This window comes from Clytia hemisphaerica, unplaced genomic scaffold (assembly GCF_902728285.1).
Source record: "Clytia hemisphaerica strain Z4C2 unplaced genomic scaffold, Clytia hemisphaerica genome assembly, whole genome shotgun sequence".
In the NCBI taxonomy this organism is placed as follows: domain Eukaryota; kingdom Metazoa; phylum Cnidaria; class Hydrozoa; order Leptothecata; family Clytiidae; genus Clytia; species Clytia hemisphaerica.
The window spans coordinates 515,246-538,132 of NW_027103968.1; the positions used below are offsets into that span (position 1 = coordinate 515,246).

The 22,887-nt window shown below is 35.7% G+C and overlaps 1 protein-coding gene across 1 annotated transcript; it reads left to right on the forward strand.

The window, feature by feature from the left end:
* The first annotated feature begins 13,676 nt into the window (after positions 1 to 13,676).
* Positions 13,677 to 18,487, forward strand: LOC136810545 (uncharacterized). Its single transcript, XM_067067109.1, has 2 exons — positions 13,677 to 14,082; positions 14,172 to 18,487. The coding sequence occupies exons 1-2, from the start codon at positions 13,677 to 13,679 to the stop codon at positions 18,485 to 18,487; spliced, it is 4,722 nt and encodes a 1,573-aa protein (XP_066923210.1).
* Positions 18,488 to 22,887: the final 4,400 nt, after the last annotated feature.

Below are 22,887 nucleotides of genomic sequence, written 5' to 3' on the forward strand. Positions count from 1 at the left end.
TGAATGTACGCTATGCATATACAGCACTCACACCTGCACACACGTATTACGTGATTAATATATCGTACTTGATCATCAAGCCGTTGTACCCTTGTTTCTTCCATCCACTTGAGTAAGCTGATATTTCTAGTCTTTACCAGCTGTGACTGTTCCCATGCCATTTCCAGAAGAATCGTGAATTTAGGAAAATCAAATCTTCCAGTACAGTCTTCGCTCTCAAACAAAGCAATCAGTGAACAGGTAGCTACAGTTTCAAAATTTGAAGAATGAGGTACAAAACTTAACCATCATAGTTCCTAGATATATCTGTTCTGTTTAACTGTTTTTGACAGCTGTAATGCAAGCAGGCAAGTCACAACCAATACACGGGTTTCGAATTAAATCTGGCGCGAGAGAAAAAATCAAGTAAATAAAAGGAGCGATAAGGGGAAATGCCTTATAAAAGGTTGATAGATTTCCTTTCTTCTCTTTTGAAAGCCAGGTGTTCATTCAAAAGATGTTTTTCTATTTTAAATTCAATAAAAGAAATATGATTAAACGATTGACTTTTTATTTTAATGTTTTTTGTTTTCATAATGACCCATAAAGTCTGTCAAAATGGAAAAATGAGCTAAAATTGCTTGATACACGGCCAATTTTCGTTCTGTTTACTTGATATTTTTCGTGCAAATTTACATGGGATCAAAGCTAAAGCTAAGCAAAAATTTGATTCGAAACCCGTGTATTCTATAATCAACAAAAAAGTGATGCTGGAGCTAGCCATTTTGAATATTCTGCCTTGACATTTGCCAGTTTGTTAGATTGAAATCAATGTTTAGAAAAAGGGGTTACGCGCGCTCCAGAACGCTTAAGTACGTTCCTCCACTCTGTTTGCGTTGCAAATAATATTGAGGTAATCCAGGATAATCACGACGATCGGCGAAAAATTTAAGGCTAGTGAAAATACGTTATTTTATTGGTTGAAACTCACTAGCCTGTTACATTTTTCGGCCGTTTTCGTGATGATGCCGATTTGCTAGTTAACCTCGCAAATATTTAGAGTGTAGAGTCTTGAGAAGCACTAGTGAAAGGTGAAAACAACAGCTTTTTAATTGGATATTCTTTTTCCGGGAAATCTGTTAGACGAAACTAGAGTGCCTTTTCTGGGTAAATATGTCGGGGAAAAGTGACAAAAATTATAAGAATTAAGGCGAAAACATTTTTCCTAGTTGAAAAAACTTTTTACCTGTTTTTTTTATCCCCAGCCGAAAATTTTACAACAGCCTCGGGATCTATAAAGTCCAAAATATCTGAAGAGGACATTGGTCAAAGGGAATGTAAAAAGAAATTCCAAACTACCAAAATTCTAAAAATTTAAAAAAATCCCGAAAATCGAGTATATTGCACCGGCCCAGGGAGCGCGGGGGTACCTTTTTTCACCTTCACGAGTCCCAGGTAAATGCCGCAAAAACACATTTCAGTCCCATTCAGGTCGCTTCTTTTCAAAAGAGAGTCCCACGAACGAAGAGCCAATTTTTCGAACCTCTCGCTGAGAGAGCGAAGCAGCCCTTTTACCAACCTCGTTCCCTGCGTATTATCAGCTTTTTATGCTTCACTGATAGCGCCCTTTTACTTCCGCCTTGTAGTTTCGAATGTTTTTATTCGAAAATCTAATTCGAACGTTATAGATTCGAACGAAAATATTCGATTTTAGTGTTTGCATCTTTTGACAAAATAGAGAAGCATTTTTCGATCCCAGAAGCTTTGTTTCGCAGTGAGGGGTGTTGCAGATTTTTCAGAGATGTATTTGAAAGTTTCTAGATTGATAATTGAAAATGCAGATGGTGTACAGTATTATTTCGATAGAGAAGAAACCACCCTTCATCATTGGATTAATCAGATTGAAAGCACTGAGTCTTTTTCTATGTTTTTGTTTCGATATGCATGGAAAAGAAAAGCAGAGGAAAGGAGTTCCATGATTGAAACTAAAAAAGACAACATTTTTGAAACAGTAAAACATTGTGAATAATTTCTTGATTATCGTCAAGCCGTAGACTAATGATTGTTGATTGTTGAGATTCTTAAAAAGTCAAGGACGTACCTTTGTCGCAAACGAGGAGAGAATTGGGAGAGAACTTTTATAAATATCGCTCGTCATATGGTTTTTAAATACAAGACATTACATTCAGTTACATTTCCCTTATTATGTTATCAGAAATCTCGCATATTGGCAAACATTCAAGAATCTCAAATTTTTTGTATGCAGTGATGAAAAAATGTTTGGCTTCACACGGACAATACCAAAAGCTGAAAATATTTGGATCATGTCTCTTAGTTTTATAAATTTCTTAGTTCATCAGATTTGATTTTAGTGTATTTTATGGAAGAAATCCAAATTTAAAGTTCATCTGAAAATATTTTTTTTGCGTTTTCCCCCTTTTCCTTTGTCTTTGACACTTCCTACTCCGAAAGTCATCTTTTCGACTGTTTTTGATTTGATTTTTCTCAGACAGACCTGTCTGTTGTTGTTGAGTACTGTATGAAGATTTAACTTGAATATGAAACTCTTTACCTTGAAATTTTGTCTTCACAATTTATAAACCACAGTAATGTCTATGGTTAAAACCAAAAACCAACAACAAACTGTATCTTACTCTTATTAGGTTCTTAGTAGGGGAAGGGCTAATTGTTGGAGGGGTTGGAAATTTTAATTCTAAAAACCCAAAAATAAGCTAAAATCAGTCTTTATAGAGCAAAATAAGGAGCCTTCCTTCCCTCTGTCAGCTGAAAATACCTGATAAGGTCCGGGGGTTGGAAGATTTTCATTTTGGAGCAATCTCAGGATTTAAAATATAAAGCACTGAGGATCCTTCACTTGCGATCGGAGTGATCTGAGGATTTAAAAATTGATACGAAAATTGATGTCATGTAGTCATACACGAAGTCTGAATTTTGAAAGTGGTTGAGCGATATATAGGAACTTAGTCGACCGCGCGCACATTATACCAAAGGAGACGCGCTGCGCGCGTAAAAACACCAGGATAGAAAACTGGAGTACTTTTAATGTTGTTGATAATTTTAAAGCAAATCTTCTAGTCAAAGCAAGTCAAACCCAACAAACCAATCAATATAAAAGGGGTTGCGCGCGTTTCAGGACTCTTACGTCCCTCCACTCTGTTTGCATAGCAAAGACATGCGGGAGGCAGGAGTGACAAAAACAAGCTGTAAATGTCATGTTTATAAGTTGCGAAGCGATCCAGAGCCTCCTCGATTTGTAAGTTGCAAACAAAAATTTAATGACAAACAAACGCCGTATATCAAAGTAAGACAGCGTAAGATGAAAACCCTAAACACTCTCGGGGGATCTTGAATTTAAAAAGAGTTACAGTCACAATAAACAGACTGTACCTTTATAATCGTAAAGGTTGGTGAGTCCAGTCAAAACACAGATTTGATCTGTAGCGTCATGCTTCACCTTACACCTTTACTTTACAAAATGGAAAATGTTTTACAATAAACCAAGGAAAATGTCAAAATTTCTGAGATGAATTTTTTTTGCAAACTATCATGTGTAAAAATACTAAAAAAAAGGAAGTGAGTTACTGCTTTAATGTTAGAGTTTTTAATTATTCAAGATTTTTTTTTAAATAAGGCACGCCAAATTTTACTTATTGTTCTAAAGAATATGGGTCAGTCCTGGTCAGCAAGTCAGCATATAATAAAATCAAATCTCTGAATATTTAGGGTCAAAAGGTCAAGATTGACATTTTGAAGCACCTGACTTTTTCCTCTTTATTGATGAATGATATTTGTGTCATTTCCATTGTGATATTTTGAATTGATCTAAGTTTGGGATGAATTTACAAATACATTAATTTTCAACTTGTTCAGTGGCAAATTCAATATTATTATTTTTTCGATTTTGAAAAATTAGGGTCGGTCAGGCCTGTAGAACAACAAATTAATTTGGTCTCACTTAATGCCAAAAAGAAAAAAACTTTCGAGCCAGAGAAATAATTTCATTTTTCCAAAAGAATGCAAAAAAGGAATATTCATGACAAAAGTATTAAACCACACTTTAAACGCATGCAAAGAAAAGTTCATAATTCACGACAAAAGTTTTCCAAGTTTTAAACGCACGTTGAAAGAAATCTCCAAATTCATGACAAAAATATTCCACATTTTGAGCGCAAATTGAAGAAAATCTTTAACTTCATAACAAAAGTATTCCACACTTTAAATGCATGTGAAAGAAAAGTCAATAGTTCACACCAAAAGTTTTCCCTATTTTAAACGCATGGAAATGAAAAGTTTCATAGTTCACGACAAAAGTTTTTCCCATTTTAAACGCATGCAAAGGAAAAGTTCATAGTTCACGACAAAAGTTTTCCACATTTTAAACGCATCTGAAGGAAAAGTTAATAGTTCACGGTAAAAGTTTTCCCCATTTTAAACGCATACAAAGAAAAAGTTTAATAGTTCACGACCAAAGTTTTCTCCATTTTAACGCATGCAAATAAAAAGTTAATAGTTCACAATTAAAGTTTTTCCCATTTAAAACGCATGCAAACGAAAATTTCATATTCACGACAAAAGTTAATCCCCGTTTTAAAAGCATGCAAAGGAAAATTTCATAGTTCACGACAAAAGTTTTTCCCATTTTAAACGCATACAAGGGAAAAGTTCATAGTTCACGAAAAAATTTTCCCCATTTTTAAATGCATGCGAAATAAAAAAGTTAATAATTCACGAGGAAAGTTTTCCACGTTTTAATTGCACGTTGAAGAAAATCTCCAAATTCATGGCAAAAGTATTCCACATTTTGAACGCATACAAAGGAAAGTCCATAATTCAACATAATTCACGACAAAAATATCCCACATTTTTCAATGGGGCGGGGGGCGGGATTAGCTAACTTTTTCAGAAGTTAACGTTCTTTGTTGGTCATGTCCCGTGAGTGTGATGTACGTTCGGGTTGTCGGCGCTTCAAAATTTGGAAATTGGCCGCTATAGAATTTCCCTTACAAAGAGGTTTCACTTCCAGATGAGTGCCATTATTGTTGTAAGAAGATGCACCAAGAAAAATTCAATCTCAGATCATCAATCACTCAATTTTGCTTCAGGTTCAAATTTTTTACAATTAATTACTTACTTGGATAACTTGGAAACAAACCACCAAAACGATTCTTCTTTGATGCTGACATTCAGTGTTTCTTTTTCATTCAGGTTTATCCACCACAAATATTCAGTCACTTGCCTTGTCACCACAATTTAAGTATAATATACAGGCAAATCGCAGTTAGTTTGTTCTGAAAGTTGACAAATATTGTGTCCATCCTGCTGTTTTTTTCAACCAACCAACAGGGAAACAAAACAGACTTCATAATTATAACCATTTTTTGTCAAAAACCAAAAAAAATTGAGAAGGCGAGCAACAGTTGTTGTACGAAAGTAGGCTATAGTTTGGCAACAACAGCAGTTCAATCATCATGTAGAAGGTGTAGATAACTCTCTTTGTTGTTGAACCAGCAGAAGAAAAAATTGAGGATCCAAATCAATGTCATTCCAATCCAATCCACAGCAAGCTGATGTGCTGGCAAGGCAAGACGCAACATAGTCACAAGAAGAGAGATAGTCTGGCAGCGCTAAGCAATCTGATTGGCCGATGTTATTGTTTACGAACATACTAGTGCCCAGGGCATCGGACCTACAAAAAGTAAACAAATATGGCTAATTTTTTGCTTGGAGGAGGTTGTCTTTTGCAAAATAAATGTGTATTTTTGTTATTAGCACACCTGTTTTGGAGTTGTTAATAAAAGTTATTGACTTGGGAGGGATCATATATATCCAGAAGAAACTTTTATGTATCTTCTTTTTTAGTTTTTTACTTTCCAGATCAAATTTTTAAAGTTGAAAGTTTATGCATGGCAGGGAGGGTACTCAGCTGATGGTAGGTTGGCATGTATAATTTTATAAACATGAAAAGTAAATACAAAATGAAGGAAGAAAACGTATATTTAGGTTGATAGTATCTATATGGTTTGTTATTTTCCCTTTCAGTGAATTTACATCTAACAAAATTTAGGCTCATGCCTGGAGAAAATTGTGCCATCGTTGGTTGTGGGATCTGTCGGAATCAAAATAAGTATGGATTATTCAAAATCCCACCACTTACAAAGCCTGAATGGCGTCAAAACTTTTTGGCTCAAATTTTGAAAGGCCGAATTGTCGATGAGAAATTCAGTAAGAAGATTGAATCAAGCAAAGTTTGGGTTTGTGAGAAACACTACGAACCTGATGCTCTTTATCACTGTAAGTATATAAAGCATGATTTATTTTTTAATTTTTTGTTTGATTAGCTACTTTTGATGCATGCTCACCTGAAGTCTTATTTTTGTAAAAGATGGAAATTAATTTTAAAGAAATTAGATTAGATTTTAAAATGCATGTTTTACTTCAGGTCTAATTTTTGTAAGAGATAGAAATAAATTTTCAACATTATTAGGTTAGATATTATATCATAGTGATTGAGGAGCTACTAATATAAGAGGGCATGTATTTTTTTATTTGAAAATTTTTTGATTTTAAATTTTAAGATGCAACACGAAAAGTACCAAAGGAGGATGCAATTCCAACATTGAACCTCCCTGGTATGTCAAACAAAACTTACTTTCCCCGCCCAATTAATTCCATTGTCAAAAGAGAACAAAACCACCAACCTGCAAATATCCCATCCACATCTATCAAAACTTTTTCCATTTACACATATCGTCAATTCTTGCAGAATGCATCAATGAGCATCAACAATAATTGGCAATATTCATTATCAGATCAGTTCTCAACTTTTCGTCTTTTTGATTCACGCTTTCAAGTTCCAAAATTTGATTTAGTCGTTGACTGTCATTTAAAGGTGAGTTTGTAGGTATTCAGTATTCAGTTAAAATGTACATTATATATAGAGGCTTTTTAGAGTATTGTACAACTATGAACTATATTGAAGATATATGAGGATATATTGCACGCTTCTACAGTTAAATTCATGCATGCTCAAAATATATTTTTTAAAATTTTTCCTATTCATCAATCATATTATACGCTAACGTACATGATCAATCCATGCATGACCAATCATTCGTAAATTATATTTTTAACTTTAGGTAACATTAAGAGTTTTTGGATGGTTCAGCACCTGCCCTTTTTCTATAATGCATATGCCAATCAACACAATCTTAACAAAGCTTGAAACCATGAATTTATGTGTGGGAATCAGTAGTTTGGAATTGGTTAACAACGATGTAATCAGGCATCACACAATTTCAAAGCTACAAACAGTGAAACAATCAGACCTTTCTGATGCTTTTGAAAATCTTGTTGAAAGACACTTTTACAGAAGCCCATTTTGCTCATTATTAGTTGGACACCAACTTAAGATTTGTACGCATTGTACTTCTTTGGAGAAGAAGGAAATGAATGCCTTGAAAATGAAGCAAAATATGCAAGCAAAACCCATTCCACTTAAAGCTCCTATAACCGCAACATCAGTAGCTAGGTTGAAAGCGACAATCCTGGAACAAAGGGCCCTAAATAAAGATCTAACAAACCAGATCAGCTATTTACAAAATGAACTTGATCGAAAATCTGTGATTGTTAACAAAGAATTACATCAAGATCTAAAATCTATATTCGATCAAACTGACCAACGCAGGATTTCTCCATTTATGAAATTGTTTTGGGAAGAACAAATGAAGTATTTAAAGCAACACCCAACTCAAGTAAGTTATGTTATTTTTGCAATAATTGCTATTATATTTCAGATAAAAGTATCCTTTTGGATTATTTATTATAGCTATATTCTATCTAGACCTGCATGTTCAAGTTTTTATCAAACAAGATTAGAATTTTGTCATTTGCATTGCATACATGAATTTTGCTTAAAAATTTTTTTTATGAAATTAAGCTCCAAAACATTTAACTTTTAAAGGTGAGGTACCATCCAATGATTATCAAATATTGTCTAACATTGTATGCCAAGTCACCTTCAGCCTACAAATATTTTCGTTATGATGAGAAAAATGGAACTGGGGCACTCATCCTTCCTTCAGAGAGGACATTGAGAGACTATCGCAATTACATCCGTCCGAAGACCGGTTTTAATCAGCAAACTATCGAGAGATTGACTAAGTTAACAGAAAAATTCAGTAATCAAGAGCGTTTTGTTGTTCTATCGTTTGACGAAATGAAAATCCAGGAAGATTTGGTATGGAATAAGCATACTGGGGAACTTGTTGGTTATGTTGACCTTGGTGATGAATCTCTCAATGAAGCTACTTTTAAAAACTGTGATGATCTTGCCACACATGTTTTGGTTTTTCTTGTGAAAAGTGTGATCAACCCACTATCATTTTCTTTTGCAACATTTGCAACAAAAGGAGTAACTTCATTCCAAATCTTTCCTTTATTTTGGAAGGCTGTATGTTTGCTTGAGATGTCCTGTAACTTACGTGTTGTTGCAGCAACTTCTGATGGGGCCTCACCAAACAGAACCTTTTTCAAAATGCACAAAGGCTTTGTTTCTGGAGACATAGTGGTTTATAGGACACCAAACATTTATGCTGAAGATGAGAACACCTTTATTTATTTTTTCTCCGATATACCTCATCTTTTGAAAACTCTTAGGAATAATTTATTACACTCAGGATCTGAAGGACACACTAGATTTATGTTTAAAGATGGTGGACACATTTTATGGAAACACATAAAAGATTACTACATGGAGGATTCTTTATCTTGCTACCGACACCTCAATAAAATCACTCCAGACCATATTTTTCTGACAAGCTATTCAAAAATGAATGTTAAATTGGCCGCACAATTGTTGAGTTCTAAGGTAGCCACGACACTCAAAGAATATGGTGATGATGAAACCCAAGAAACAGCGGTTTTTTGTGAGTTGGTTGACAAATGGTTTGATTGTGGTAATGTTAGACACCCTGATGAACACAAAAGGAATATCAAACCTGATCAGAAACCTTTTGAATCATTAACAGATGCACGTTTTGACTGGCTGGAAAATAAATTTTTGAAATACTTTCAAGATTGGCTCAAGTGGATAAACACCGCACACCCGAGCATGAAACCTGAAATTAAGGGTAGAATGTTTATTAGCTGGCAAACTTACGAAGGACTTCAGATTTCCACCATGTCTCTTATCCATTGTACCAAGTATCTTTTGAAGAATGGAATCAAATATGTTCTGACCAACAAATTCAATCAAGATGATTTGGAAAATTACTTTGGTTGGCAACGATCGATTGGAAGAAGGAAAGACAATCCAAGCCACCAACAAGTAAGAATCAATGACAACATTATAAAATCGTCATTACATGTTGCACCTAATGGAACAAATTGTGAGAAAAGCACAACAACACGATGGTCAATCAGCGATGAGCCTGTCTCCAAGAAACCCCGTACTTAGTTTAGAACGTTTTTTACTTTTATATTTTGAATTTTTATATTTTGTCATACTTTTATATTTTTTACATTTAATTGTTTTACATATTTTGGTTGCCGTTATTGTTAATAGCACTGTCAATTAAAGGTTGATAATTTGTTATATTAAAATTTTATGAGAATATTTATTATCCATCTTTTAAAATATACTTTTTTGAAGCTAGTAAATTTGTTGGTTTTGTTTGTGTAATATTCTTTTGGTTAGTTTTTGTTTAAAATGCATGTTTTTTAGTGCATGATGCATTACCACGCATGTTCAGTTAAGTCTTCACATATATCAGAGATTAGAGTTTTTGTTCGATTCGCATTACTTGCATTTTAAATTATGGATCAATTTTGTTATTATTATAATATTGAATGTATCACATTAGAAACTGTTTTGAAGATTATGAATGCACTTGTAATTATATGAATTTATTTTAAATATACAAAATATATTTCTAGTGTCTTTCACCCTTGCAAGTTTTCAAAATTTTCAAGGATGATTGCATGAGAAATAACATAACATATTTTTCTTAATCTTGTAAATATTACAATTATATTGAATCTGTTTAAAAAGCAAAATGCAGAAAATATAGGACTAGTTAGTTAAAAGTTTCTGTGGTAAAAGCATACACAAAATATAAAATTTTGTGCACATTGATACAGCAGAATCTATACCTGTGTAAACCATGCACAGGAGACAAAAAATCTGAAAAAAAAATCAATAAAGTCCACCGCGACTTTTTAGTAAATTCGCGGTGAAAAGCTGCAATCTTTTAACAATTCACGGCGAAATTTAAACTTTTCATCGTGGATTATTAAAAGATTGCAGCTTTTCACCGTGAATTCGTTAAAAAGTTGCGGTAAATTTTTTTTGATTTATTCCCGTGATAGTTAAAATTTCCAAGCATGATTGAACAAGAAATACAAATGAAATTTCTCAAAATAGTAAGTACAACAAAAATAAAATTATATGTCATTAAAATATCCAGAATCAAAACTAGATAAATTTCTAAATTCAAATTCTTATATTTTTCTTTTTAGGGAAACAGCCATAACACAGTCACGTTAGTTTAATGTAAAACACCTATTATTTGTAATAGGAGATCCAGTTTCGACTACTGGCCGTGGCATTTTTTTAAACAAATCATTGAACAAGAAAGGCAATAAAACATCTAGGTAAGTAAATAAAAAAAAGTTGAGGAGTTGCTGGCTGTTAGGTGATAAGTGCCAATTACTACCTACCTGTTTTTTGTGCATAAAGCAATTACCTAACACAGGTTTGACCCTGAACATTCCTCAACTTTGAAAAAAAGGTCAATTGAAAATAAAGCAAATTAACATACCATGCTTTAGTTCTGGGAAATAAGAGCCTGTTAAGAGAATTGAAATCTTTGACAGCAGCTTTAAAAAATAGACATGTTAACAATTTTACTAAACCAAGAACACTCAAAAAATTCACAAAAAGCACTTCTAGGGATGACTAGCCCACTAAACTGCACATTGTGATTTCCTAAAAAACAAACAATGAGAGACCTAAATCATAGTGACTATGCCTAAATCATCAAAGAATAAAATATATACAACTTTTATAGAAGGTTTCTGTCAATTCTATTATAACTACATTCCACTGTTAACCAAAACAAACTTTTAAATTTCAGAAAATAAAATATTGATCCATTCTATTTGCTATCTTCCTCGGCACGCTTCATTTCAGTTCTTATTGACTTCTTCTTTGCTGTTTTTGCCTCAATCTTTGCAGTTTCCTTCCTTTGTCTAGCCTTTGAATGGGAGCGAACACGAAAATAAAGCTGCATAACTTTTTCCAACAAATTTTTGGAATACTCTTTGTCAGCAAAAACATTGGCTTGAATGCACAGATTCTTAAAATTGCTGTTCACACCTGCATTTTTCATCATTTTTTCTGTCATTTCGTTGGCGTTAATAAATCGTTTGAATCCATATGTTTCATAGTGAAAGTGTTCTTCACAAAGCTCGAAAATTCTATAGGCTTTATTATTAACCATCCACAAACCTCCTCTGTCATGGATTTTTATAAGCCTCTGTTTTTGACCAAAGTAACTCTCAGGGTCAATTTTTGCTGATAAAAGGATTGCCATGAGTGCTTTAATTTCCGCTGACTTTTTCTTGCGATGGAGCCTAGAGTAAAGCTCTCTAAAGCAATAACCAGCAAGGTATTCAACAACCTCTTTGGCCTTGTCTGTCCATTTAAAGGTTGGAACTGACGATCCAACAACACGAATTTTTGTTAGGTTTTCCAAACACTGAATTGCCAACTCATTACAAAGAAGGTTTGACACTCGCCTGGTTAACCTGGGGAAGACTGGAAGGCTGTTTGGGGAGGGAAGAGTAAACTGAAAAGAATTGCTAAAAAACTTCTCTGCGTTACCGTTGAAATTCAATATTATCTGCTTGAACTTTGACCAAAACTGTTGCAACTCTTCAGATGAAAATGAATATCCAGACAGCTCCTGCTTAGCCTTTACTGGTGTGTAACCTCATCAGATGCTAATTTTTTGATACTGTTAACAAGGATTGATTTGAATATTAATATGTCCATATTTGGAACAGTTTCTTCATGTTTTGCCTTCTGATGGCGTTTAAGACCACTTTTGGTTTTATACTGTTTCTCACAATCTGAACATATATGAATCTCTCTTCTCTCATCTGATGTGCCAATCTAAGAAATGAAGAAGGCAAACCTGTCACTGTTGACTGGCTTTTGTAAATTTACCGAACAATAAACTTTTCCCCTTTTTATTTGCACGAACCACCAAGCTATAATAGTCTCAAAAGTAAACATACTGTGTATAACACTCTTGCACAATGAAAACAAAAATAAATATTTACCAACTCATTTTCATCTCCCTCTAAAGTGAATTCAAAATCTTCCAAACCCTCTTCTTCTAAAAACTTTACAAAAAAACCCAAATCATTTGCACTAATTTGAACTGAACTTGAAGCCATTTTTTAACTTTTTGCCTCCCGCTCGCTTCGCTTCTTGTTTTGATTTTGTATGTTCATTGGGCCGTCGTTCGATTTTCAACATCGCTAAGAGCCGTAGGCAAAAACACTAAGGACGGCCCGAGCGCTGCCAGACTATCTCTCTTCTTGTGACTATGGACGCAAGAAGAGAAAGTTTTTTGTTGGTAGGCAATAGCAACCGGTCCAAATAAATAAACGCGCGGGAAAACGGGGAAAACAAACCAATCATAGGAGTTGTTTTGCTGCGACATGAGGATTTAGTTTCGAAAGCGATGCGATCTGAGGAAACACGAGAATTTGGTGTCATGTAGTCATACACGAACACTGAATTTTCAAAAATGTTTAGCGATATAGGGCAATTTAGTATATCGCGCGCACATTTTACCAAACGAGATACGCGCTGCGCGCGCAATCAATGTCGACAACAGCCAAAAGTTTCCAGGTTTTTGGTTTTGTTGACAAAAATGTTTTGTTTACTTTCTTGTTGTCGGGGGGAAACCCGATTTGCCGATTAGTGACTTTCCCGCCTATTTCCCGATTTCCTATACTTGGTTGGACTTACCATAGTTAAAAACAGATTCGTAAATGTAAGGTTAATTTAGTGAGTTTGTCCGTAGAACGTTCGAATCGTTCGAATCGTTCGAAAAGTTGCAAAAAAGTTGAAGATTTGAAAAATGCAACACGCATAGTATTGATTTTCGGNAAAAGATAAACGCTTGGATGAATGCTGAAGAAGAATAGTCGTCCATGACATTGATCATCACTGCAGAGGTGGAACAACAACAATACACAACTAGCCATATCTTTACTGTTGTTCGCTTGTGTGAAGGTGAAAATGATTGATATGGTCCACTGAGGTCGATCTGTGAGTTATAAAATGCCGGAGCAACTGTTAGACTTGAAGGTGGAATTGGTCCCATGATGGCTTCAATCCGCTTCTTGAGGATGATACGACATTTTGTGCATGTTCTTCTGATTAGCTTGACAAGCGAGCGGCCATTGATGATGTACACTTTCTTTAGAATTTCTCTGATAGTAGTTTCAATGCCAGAATGACATGCAGAGCTGTTCCAGTGGATGTCATACACAATGCTGAAGGCTATGGGTGAGTTTCCATCGATTATAGGTACACAAAAGGATGAGCTGGATAGGTCCAACATGGCAGATGTGAATCGTCCGACGATTGTTTTCTTTGTATCATGCAGGATGTGTCGTCCCTTGCAGAAAAACACAACATTGAAGAATATCTGTACTATGGTAGCAGCATTTCAGATATTCATGAAGTCATCGGTGAAAGACGATCAACTCAATTTTTGGTAGATTTTGGTGAAGAGGATCTCAGCCCAAAGGAAACTTGGCAAAAGATGATTGAATTCTTAATCAAGGAGAGACGAGTCAATGAACAAAAACGTCTCTTAAATTTCAAGAAAGAGACAATCAAGAAGAAGGATGACAAGAATGCTGGTGCCAGACGTAATGGTTCATGTCACTGGAATCAAGACGGTGATGACGTACACTGCAGCATTTGCAATTCACCAGAGGGAAGAGCAGACCACATTGCAACCAAAAGCCGAAATGGAAAGAAAATCATGCAGTACTACACATGTAAATCATTCGTATTCAAATCACCTGAAGATCGATACACCATCTGAAGAAGAAGGGATTTTGCGCTCAATGCTTATTTCCTGGAGCAGATGCATCTTCGGGAAAACATGTCGATGGAAAGTGCCAACACGACTTTGTCTGTGCTCATCCATCCCATCAAAACGACACCATCAAGAAGCATGTGCTAGTTTGTGAGGAGCACAAGACTCAACCATCAAATCAACAACTTCTCGATACCTTTGTCAAGCGTTTCATCAAAAGTCCAGCCTTACCTCAATTCTCAAGGGAGATCAAACTCTACAAAGCCAGCAACGAGATATGCGATGATCGTGGTGTGTATCTCCTTCAACAAATATCCATCAATGGCAACAACTTGTTAATTTTCTACGACAATGGTTGCAGCGATTTCGTTGTCAGCAAGAAAGCAATAGAGCTACTCGGCAGCAAAGCAAAGAAGATATCATCCGAACCGGTCATACTTGGTGGCGTTGGTGAGTGTCAAACCAAATCGTTGAATGGAATCTTCAGTGTCACTATCCCACTTCACGATGATCAAGAAGTCACGTTCTCCGGTGTTTGTCTCGATCGTATCACATCTACATTCCCAACATATCCATTAGACGTTGTTGAACAAGACATCATTGACTATCACATCTCATCAGGAGGAACCAGTCCAATTCCAAAGCTTCCAAACAACATTGGTGGTGAAGTGCATATGATGATTGGAGTCAAATACCTTCGTCATCACCCAAAAATGGTCATCCAACTCCCATCAGGTCTTGCATTGTACGAATCGAAATTCAACAATTCAACTGGGGGAAGAGGAGTGGTCGGTGGACCACATCACAGCTTCACCAAAATTCATCAGCAATTCAACACATTGACATCCTCCACATTCTTTTCAAATCAATTCAACATGATTAGAAGCCAATCAGCTGTCCCTCTGCTAGGATTCAGCCAATGCAATTCAACAGATCTCGTGCAACAAAATTTCCACGATGAATCACCTACCCACATTTCAACAACAATGAAGATTTTTGAAGAAGTAGAAGCAACAGGTAGTGAGATATCATATCGCTGCCCAGATTGTCGCGACTGCAAAGCATGCAAGCAACCATCAAATGATGTCATCAGCTGCAAAGAGGAGATCGAGCAGAGCATCATCAATTCATCCATCACCGTTGATTTGGAGAGCAAGACTGCAACAGCACTCCTTCCTTTCATAGCAGATCCAGAAGCACGCTTGGTCAACAACAAGGACAAGGCGATGAAAACATATCAGCAACAAGTTCGAAAACTCAATCATCCCAACAATCAAAAGGACAAGCAAGATGTTCTCGAGTCAGAAGCAAAGCTGCAGCAACTTGGATATGTTGAATATGTATGCAACCTCCCAAAAGAAGACCAGGACCAACTGCAAACTTGTAAGATGCATTATTATATTCCATGGAGAGCCGTTTGGAAATCTAACTCCTTTAGTACGCCTTGTAGAATTGTATTCGATGCGTCCCAACCTACAGCTTCAGGTTTCAGCCTAAATGACGTATTGGCAAAAGGCAGAAACAACCTGAATCATCTTCAAGAAATATTAATCAGATGGTCTGTCCAACCAACAGCTATCCATACAGACATAAAGAAGATGTACAATACGATAAAGCTACACAAGAGTCATTGGTGTTATCAGAGATATCTTTGGCAAAACAGCTTGGATCCATCAAAATCACCAGAACAGAAGGTTATCAAGACTCTGATATACGGAGTCAAATCGTCCAGCAACCAAGCCGAATTCGCTTTGCGCAAAATTGCTCAGTTATCAAAGGAGGAATACCCCAAAGTCAACAACATTGTGCAAAAGGATATTTATGTTGATGATTGTGTAACTGGCGAGAAAGACCTTGAAACAGCTCATCGTCGTGCAGATGAGCTCGAACTTGTATTGAATCGTGGTGGATTCCAATTGAAAGGAATAGCATTTTCAAGAGAAGACCCACCAAGCACCCTCAGTGATGATGGAGAAACAATCCATGTTGGTGGTATGAGATGGCTTGTCAAATCAGATGAGCTAGCTCTCAATGTTGGGGAACTCAATTTCAACAAGAAGATTCGTGGGAGGAAACCTGAACAATCAATAAAAGGTATACCTTCAAATTTAACAAGAAGACAATGTGCATCCAAAGTTGCTGAATTGTTTGATTTGACTGGTAAAGTTTCACCCTTAATAGCTTCAATGAAAATTGATCTTCAGGATCTAGTACAGCGACAACTCAATTGGGACGATATCATCCCCGATAACCTCCGGTCCATCTGGGAATCAAATTTCGACATGATGAAGGAAATAGGAGATCTACGATTTAATCGAGCCATAGTCCCAGAAGATGCAATCGACTTAAAGATGGACACTCTGGACTTTGGAGATGCCAGTCACTCAATGGTTTGCGTTTCAATCTATGGAAGATTTCTACGGCGAAATGGAGAGTACTCGTGTCAACTGATCTTTTCAAGAACAAGAACTGTGCCAAAAGGAACATCTCAACCACGAGGAGAATTGTATGCTGCTGTGATAAACACCCATACAGGAGAGATCGTCAAACGCTCATTAACCACGTGGCACCAATCTTCAATTAAGTTGACAGACAGTCAGATTGTTTTACATTGGATAAGTAACGAGAACAAACCACTCAAGCAGTATGTTCGAACCAGAGTCATCGAAATCAAGCGATTCACTTCAAATCAAGATTGGTTCTACGTCAACACTAACAACATGATTGCAGATATTGGCACTCGAAAGGGAGCAACCTTGAAAGATGTTTCCAGGACCTCAACTTGGATAAATGGCTTTGATTGGATGCATTTAGATCATTCACAATTTCCTATCAAGAGTGCAGAAAATTTGAAGCTAAGTGATTCAGAGATCTCTGAGGTGAATAAAGAAGTTCAAATCTTCCACATTAACAACAAAGAATTCAAGAAGAGATCAACACACTCAAATTATCTCATCGACCCAAACCACAGAAGCTTTTCGACAGTCATCCGAATTCTTGCTTACGTTATCAAATTCTGCAACATCACAAGAAAGAAGTCTTCATCCAAATCAACTCAGCTAACAAACGATGAAATCCATTTGGCTGAGCTCTATTTCTTCAAAAAGGCGACAGAAGAAATTCTTCATCTCGTCGAACCACGAAAATATGAACCAATTTCAACACTTAAAGATGGGATACTAACATACAATGGACGCATCCTATCAGATACAAAGAAAACAATCGTCGGACGATTCACATCTGCCATGTTGGACCTATCCAGCTCATCCTTTTGTGTACCTATAATCGATGGAAACTCACCCATAGCCTTCAGCATTGTGTATGACATCCACTGGAACAGCTCTGCATGTCATTCTGGCATTGAAACTACTATCAGAGAAATTCTAAAGAAAGTGTACATCATCAATGGCCGCTCGCTTGTCAAGCTAATCAGAAGAACATGCACAAAATGTCGTATCATCCTCAAGAAGCGGATTGAAGCCATCATGGGACCAATTCCACCTTCAAGTCTAACAGTTGCTCCGGCATTTTATAACTCACAGATCGACCTCAGTGGACCATATCAATCATTTTCACCTTCACACAAGCGAACAACAGTAAAGATATGGCTAGTTGTGTATTGTTGTTGTTCCACCTCTGCAGTGATGATCAATGTCATGGACGACTATTCTTCTTCAGCATTCATCCAAGCGTTTACTCGATTTTCAACGAGATATGGTTTTCCAAAGAAAGTATTCTGCGACGAAGGATCACAGCTCGTCAAAGCTACAAAAGGCATGAAGTTGAACTACACTGATGTCAAATCAAGGATGTTCAAGGAAAGAAGCGTGGAATTTCAAACATGTCCAGTTGGCGGACATAATGTCAATGGAAAGGTAGAGAGAAAGATCAAACACATCAATCTATCATTGGAAAAGACCTTCAACAATCAAAGACTTTCAATCCTACAATGGGAAACACTGACAGCCACCATTGCCAACACCTGCAACAATCTTCCGCTAGCTGTTGGCAACGTCACAGCTGTTGAAAACATGGATCTTTTAACGCCAAACAGATTGCTTCTTGGACGAAACAATGAACGCAGTCCTGTTGGAGATTTCATTGTTACAGACGATCCATCAAAGATTCTGAAAACGAATACAAAAATTTATGACTCATGGTTCGAAACTTGGCTCTTGAGTCATGTACCAAAGTTAATGCACCAAAGCAAATGGTTTCGCCAAGATCGTAACCTTCAAATTGGCGATATTGTTCTTATTCACAAAAGTCAATTCGGTGATCAGCAAAACCTACACGTACGGGATGATCAAATCAATCGAAACCGGGGACGATGGAAATGTCAGACGTGTCGTGCTAGAATATAAGAATCCAAACGAAAATGTCAAACGTGAAACCTCGAGATCGGTTCGAAGTCTTATTCTTGTACATGGTATTGATGATCCAGATTTGTTTACTGAACTGTTCTAATAGACTGAACTGGAAAATAAATTGTTTTGCTTTGGCCGGGAGTGTAATGCAACCTTGGTATTGTTGAATATGTTTCCATAAAAATTATAAAATTAGAAAAACCAAAAAATTTATTTCACAGTTTTCATTGAGTCTCACTTGTTTTCCTTTGTTCTTTTGTTTCATTCAGTCCCTTGTGACACATCAGTTTCTCAATTCTCATGTGGAGTGTCTTTTGTTTTAAAGTTCATTTTTGTCAACAATGTGTCACTCTAGGATAATTACTTTTAATTATTTATTCATTTAATTGCTTTTTTCACTTAGTTAATTTAATGACATAATATGGATAGGGACTTATTTTTTATATAAATACAGGCACACATTTCAGTTCACTTCAGATCTGACTTGACAGTCATAGAGTCAAGATGTCAAGGAAATCAGATTTTCACAAATTTTAATAATAATTCACTTTGATTTTCACTTGTGCACTGGGTACTCACAGTATTCATTCACTGGCTACCTGGTAGGTTTTTGTTTTTGCATTTTTGTTTCTTTGCTTTTTTCAGTGTGGCCATTTTGTTTTTCTTTCATTTGTCAGCCATTTTGTTTTTCTGTGCCTTAGGTTTAAGACTTTGTATAATTTCAGTACATTGAAACTTATTCACTCATATAGACTTATACTTTCAATTCATATTTACACACTATACTTTCAAACATCTAGACTTATACTTTTATAGACATTTTGGATTTAGAAAATCTTTCAAATATTTTGGACTTTTTTTATTTTGAAACTTATTTGACCAATTGTAATTTACCTTTTTAGTTTGAACAATATCAACGTTCCGAACACTGTCAGTCTCAAATCCCTTTGCACTACAGAGAATTTGTTAGTTTTTAAGCCCCGTGGGTGGGCACTGATGATGACCTTGATGACCGAGGGAGGTGCCGCTGAAGATAGAAATTTTGACCCTAGTCAGCAGATACCAATATATACTAGTCATATATACTGGTTTTTGACAAAAATGGACACTATCAGGAGGCCCGGAAAACCCGAGTTACAAAAGCTCGAGTTACAAAAACCCGAGTTACAAAAACCCAAGTTACGACGAATGTGACGTCACAAGATTTTTAAGTCTCAAATTATGACGTCATAAGTGGGCTTTTTAACTAGCCTCCGTCTCGGAAGAGGACTGGGCCCGAATTTGCGGACGTTTTCACAGTTTCACTTTCGTTTTCGGCTATACGACAGCGTTTTCAAGCAGGAAGCAGAGGAAATCTGTGAAATTATGGCAGGGAATGCTAACCTATTTTTCCAGTGTTTCTCAAGATTGGAGCAAGATTATTGTTCTAGAAGGTTCATAACGGCCTAATAGTTTCAGATTAGTATGATTTCATCAGAAAAAACATTTACACCAAAGCTCCTTATTGATATGTGAAGGCTACCAAAAATAGCAATGTCCTCCATCAGAACAACTTTAACATAGGTACATATAAGGGACAAGAACAGTCAAGAAGTCTACTTTGTTGAAAATTTGCAAAATACTGGAAATGGAAGCCCATTCTATACTCCTAAATGATAGTTGAAAGATCAGCAGTTGAGAGGGTTGATTAAAATAGAACCCAAAGCACACAATAAAGTGTATACATATATATTTGTCCAGAAAGAACTGGCATGTTGTTTGCTTTGTTTTGGTGTTTAAAAATATGTAATTATCAGTCCTAAAAAATACAAATTCGAATATAATGAGGGCAATGAGTCTTGTTAAATGTTACTATATTTACAAGAAAGGATTACTGAACAAATACTATTGTATGTACTACTGATGAACTAAACTCAAAAACTAAAACGTTACCATAAATTTACATTACATCTATCTTTAATAGCAACAAAGAAAAAAACATGGCTCAAAGTTTTAAAAACAGAGCTAGTCAGAGCTTCAATTCAGTAGGTATAGAGCTTTCAAAATTTGAAAACAGACACTGCATTGGTTACTACAAGACATAACTATCCATACGGTTTTTTCGATTCATGAAAAAAGTAAAGTATTTATCAAAAAAAGGTTCCCTTTTTTTTGGTAATCAATTCCAAGAAACAACAATCAATATAACAGTTTTTTGAAAACCATCCCACAGTGTAAACATTACCAACCAACTAAACCCACACCGCTAAAATTGTAAAAATAAGTCAATAACAATTTCTCGTAAAATGTTTTTTTTCCGACATTCTGATACCAATAATGGCTGGAGGCATCATGTGTAGAGTGACTGTGTGGCATTTCATTGCTTTTAATGATCACGATACCAAACATCAACCAAACAAAACTGACGCCAAGCCAAATCTGTCGATTAAAAATTTCCATGAAAATTATAATTGAAACTTATCTCGTAAAATGCTTTTTTCAACATTCTAGAGGTGTTCAAAGTTAGAGGTATCATATCTAGAGCCAAACAATACATGAAAAGTCATTTGCTATCCCATTTGCCATGAGATATATGAGTCAACAAATCAAACAAAAACCAACAAATCATGTCTCTTCACGTTCATGTCACATCGTGTTTATCTGGGGTATCAGCAAGCCAATCCACAAGAAGAGCCATCTTCCTTTATTATGGAGTGTTTCAAAACTATTGGTAGGTTGTTTGAAAGTAAAGAAACCCACACAGTTTGTTTTATTTTGAAGATTTAACTTGAAAACAAACTACATCTTTCCAGCAGAAACTCATGTTTCAACCTGCTACATAACATTGGTCAGTCGGGTCTGCTACTAACATGTAATAGTTCTATTATAGCCGAGCTTGAGAAACCGTTGGCAGAACTTGTAATATGTATTATGTGTATAATTATGTCAGTCGACTTGAATCATGATATATTACTTACATTTCACTGGATGCATTTTCGCTGTGAAATTATCCGCGAAATTTTCTGACCGCGTTCTGAGACGGAGGCTAACTCGAAAAAGGTTTTTGCTGTTGTTTTGTAACTCGAAATATTTTTTAAAAATTCTGTTTTAGAGTTACGTAACTTGAAATTGTAGTACATTATTTGAACTTTCGAGTTATCTTCAGGTGAAACCAAGTCGGTCAAAAATTCTAGAATTCATATAATTAATAAATATACACCATTTCTTTCGAGAAGAATCAATAGATCCGATTAGAATAGAAACTTATTTTAAAGCGGAAATGATAGAAACAGCATCAAAAGATCTAATTTACAAAACAATAAATATATACCAGAAGAGCAGGCGTGCGTCATAAACATGAGTTTGAACAATCAGAAAAATATTTTAAACAATCATTCTAAACATTTACTTTAACGATTACAATTCATTATATTATTTTTGTACATTGTGCAATCGAGAATCTTTTCAACGACATATGTGTTGTGTTTTTTATAAGATAGAACATCTAAAAATTCGAAGCCTTCGGATCTTTAGCTTTTTTAGTTGAGCCTCAGGGTCTTAAAATGTTCCTATTTCACTATTAGCATTAGGTGAGTATCCTTGATCATCGAACGTCATCACTGTGAGAAAAATTCTCAAAAATAGCCATTCAATCAAAAGATATCAAACAAAGTTATAAGCTATATATTTTAATGAAATTTCTTCACAGTGATGATCTCCTAAGATTAAAAAATCTCTCCAGTAAAAATGAAAGTTATAGCACTTTTCTACAAGATCTTCCTTTTTTTCTTCTTCATTTTCATCTTCATTTTTAGAACTTTTTTAAAAATTTTTTTATTTCAAATTGTTCCACTCACTAATATCTTTCCAATGATACCAAATTTATAAAGATTAAAGAATTCCTTCAAAAGTTATAGGTAAAAGAAAAAAGAGTGCACACTTATCGTGAATAGACTTTAAATACCGTCACCGTCTGATTTTAAAATACCGTTTTCCCATCTCTTTTTTCGTCAAATCCCGTAATAACGTACTAAAAAAGGGCCAATCCCGTCACAGCGTAAAAGTACAAACCCCCCTCCCCCCTGTAAAGAAAAGGGTAAAAAAACAAGAAACTTTTGACTGGTGTTGTGCCCGTTTTTATTTTTCCAAACAAAAAGCAGCAAGTAAAGCGATACCACCAAGGTCGGTCATTTTAAAACCGGGTCCGACTTTTTTAGATAGGGGTCCGATCAACCTCGTGCCCGTGTATCCCAGGCTTTATTTACACTACTGATGGACGCCAGAGAATACCCTGGTGTTGGCTGATCGTAACACTTTGTCTGTTACTGATGGTAACAGGCAAATAATGTAAACAAATAATTGCGCCGTCAGCGAAACCGCTCGCCCAATGGTAATGGGCCCGATGACGTAACGTTTGA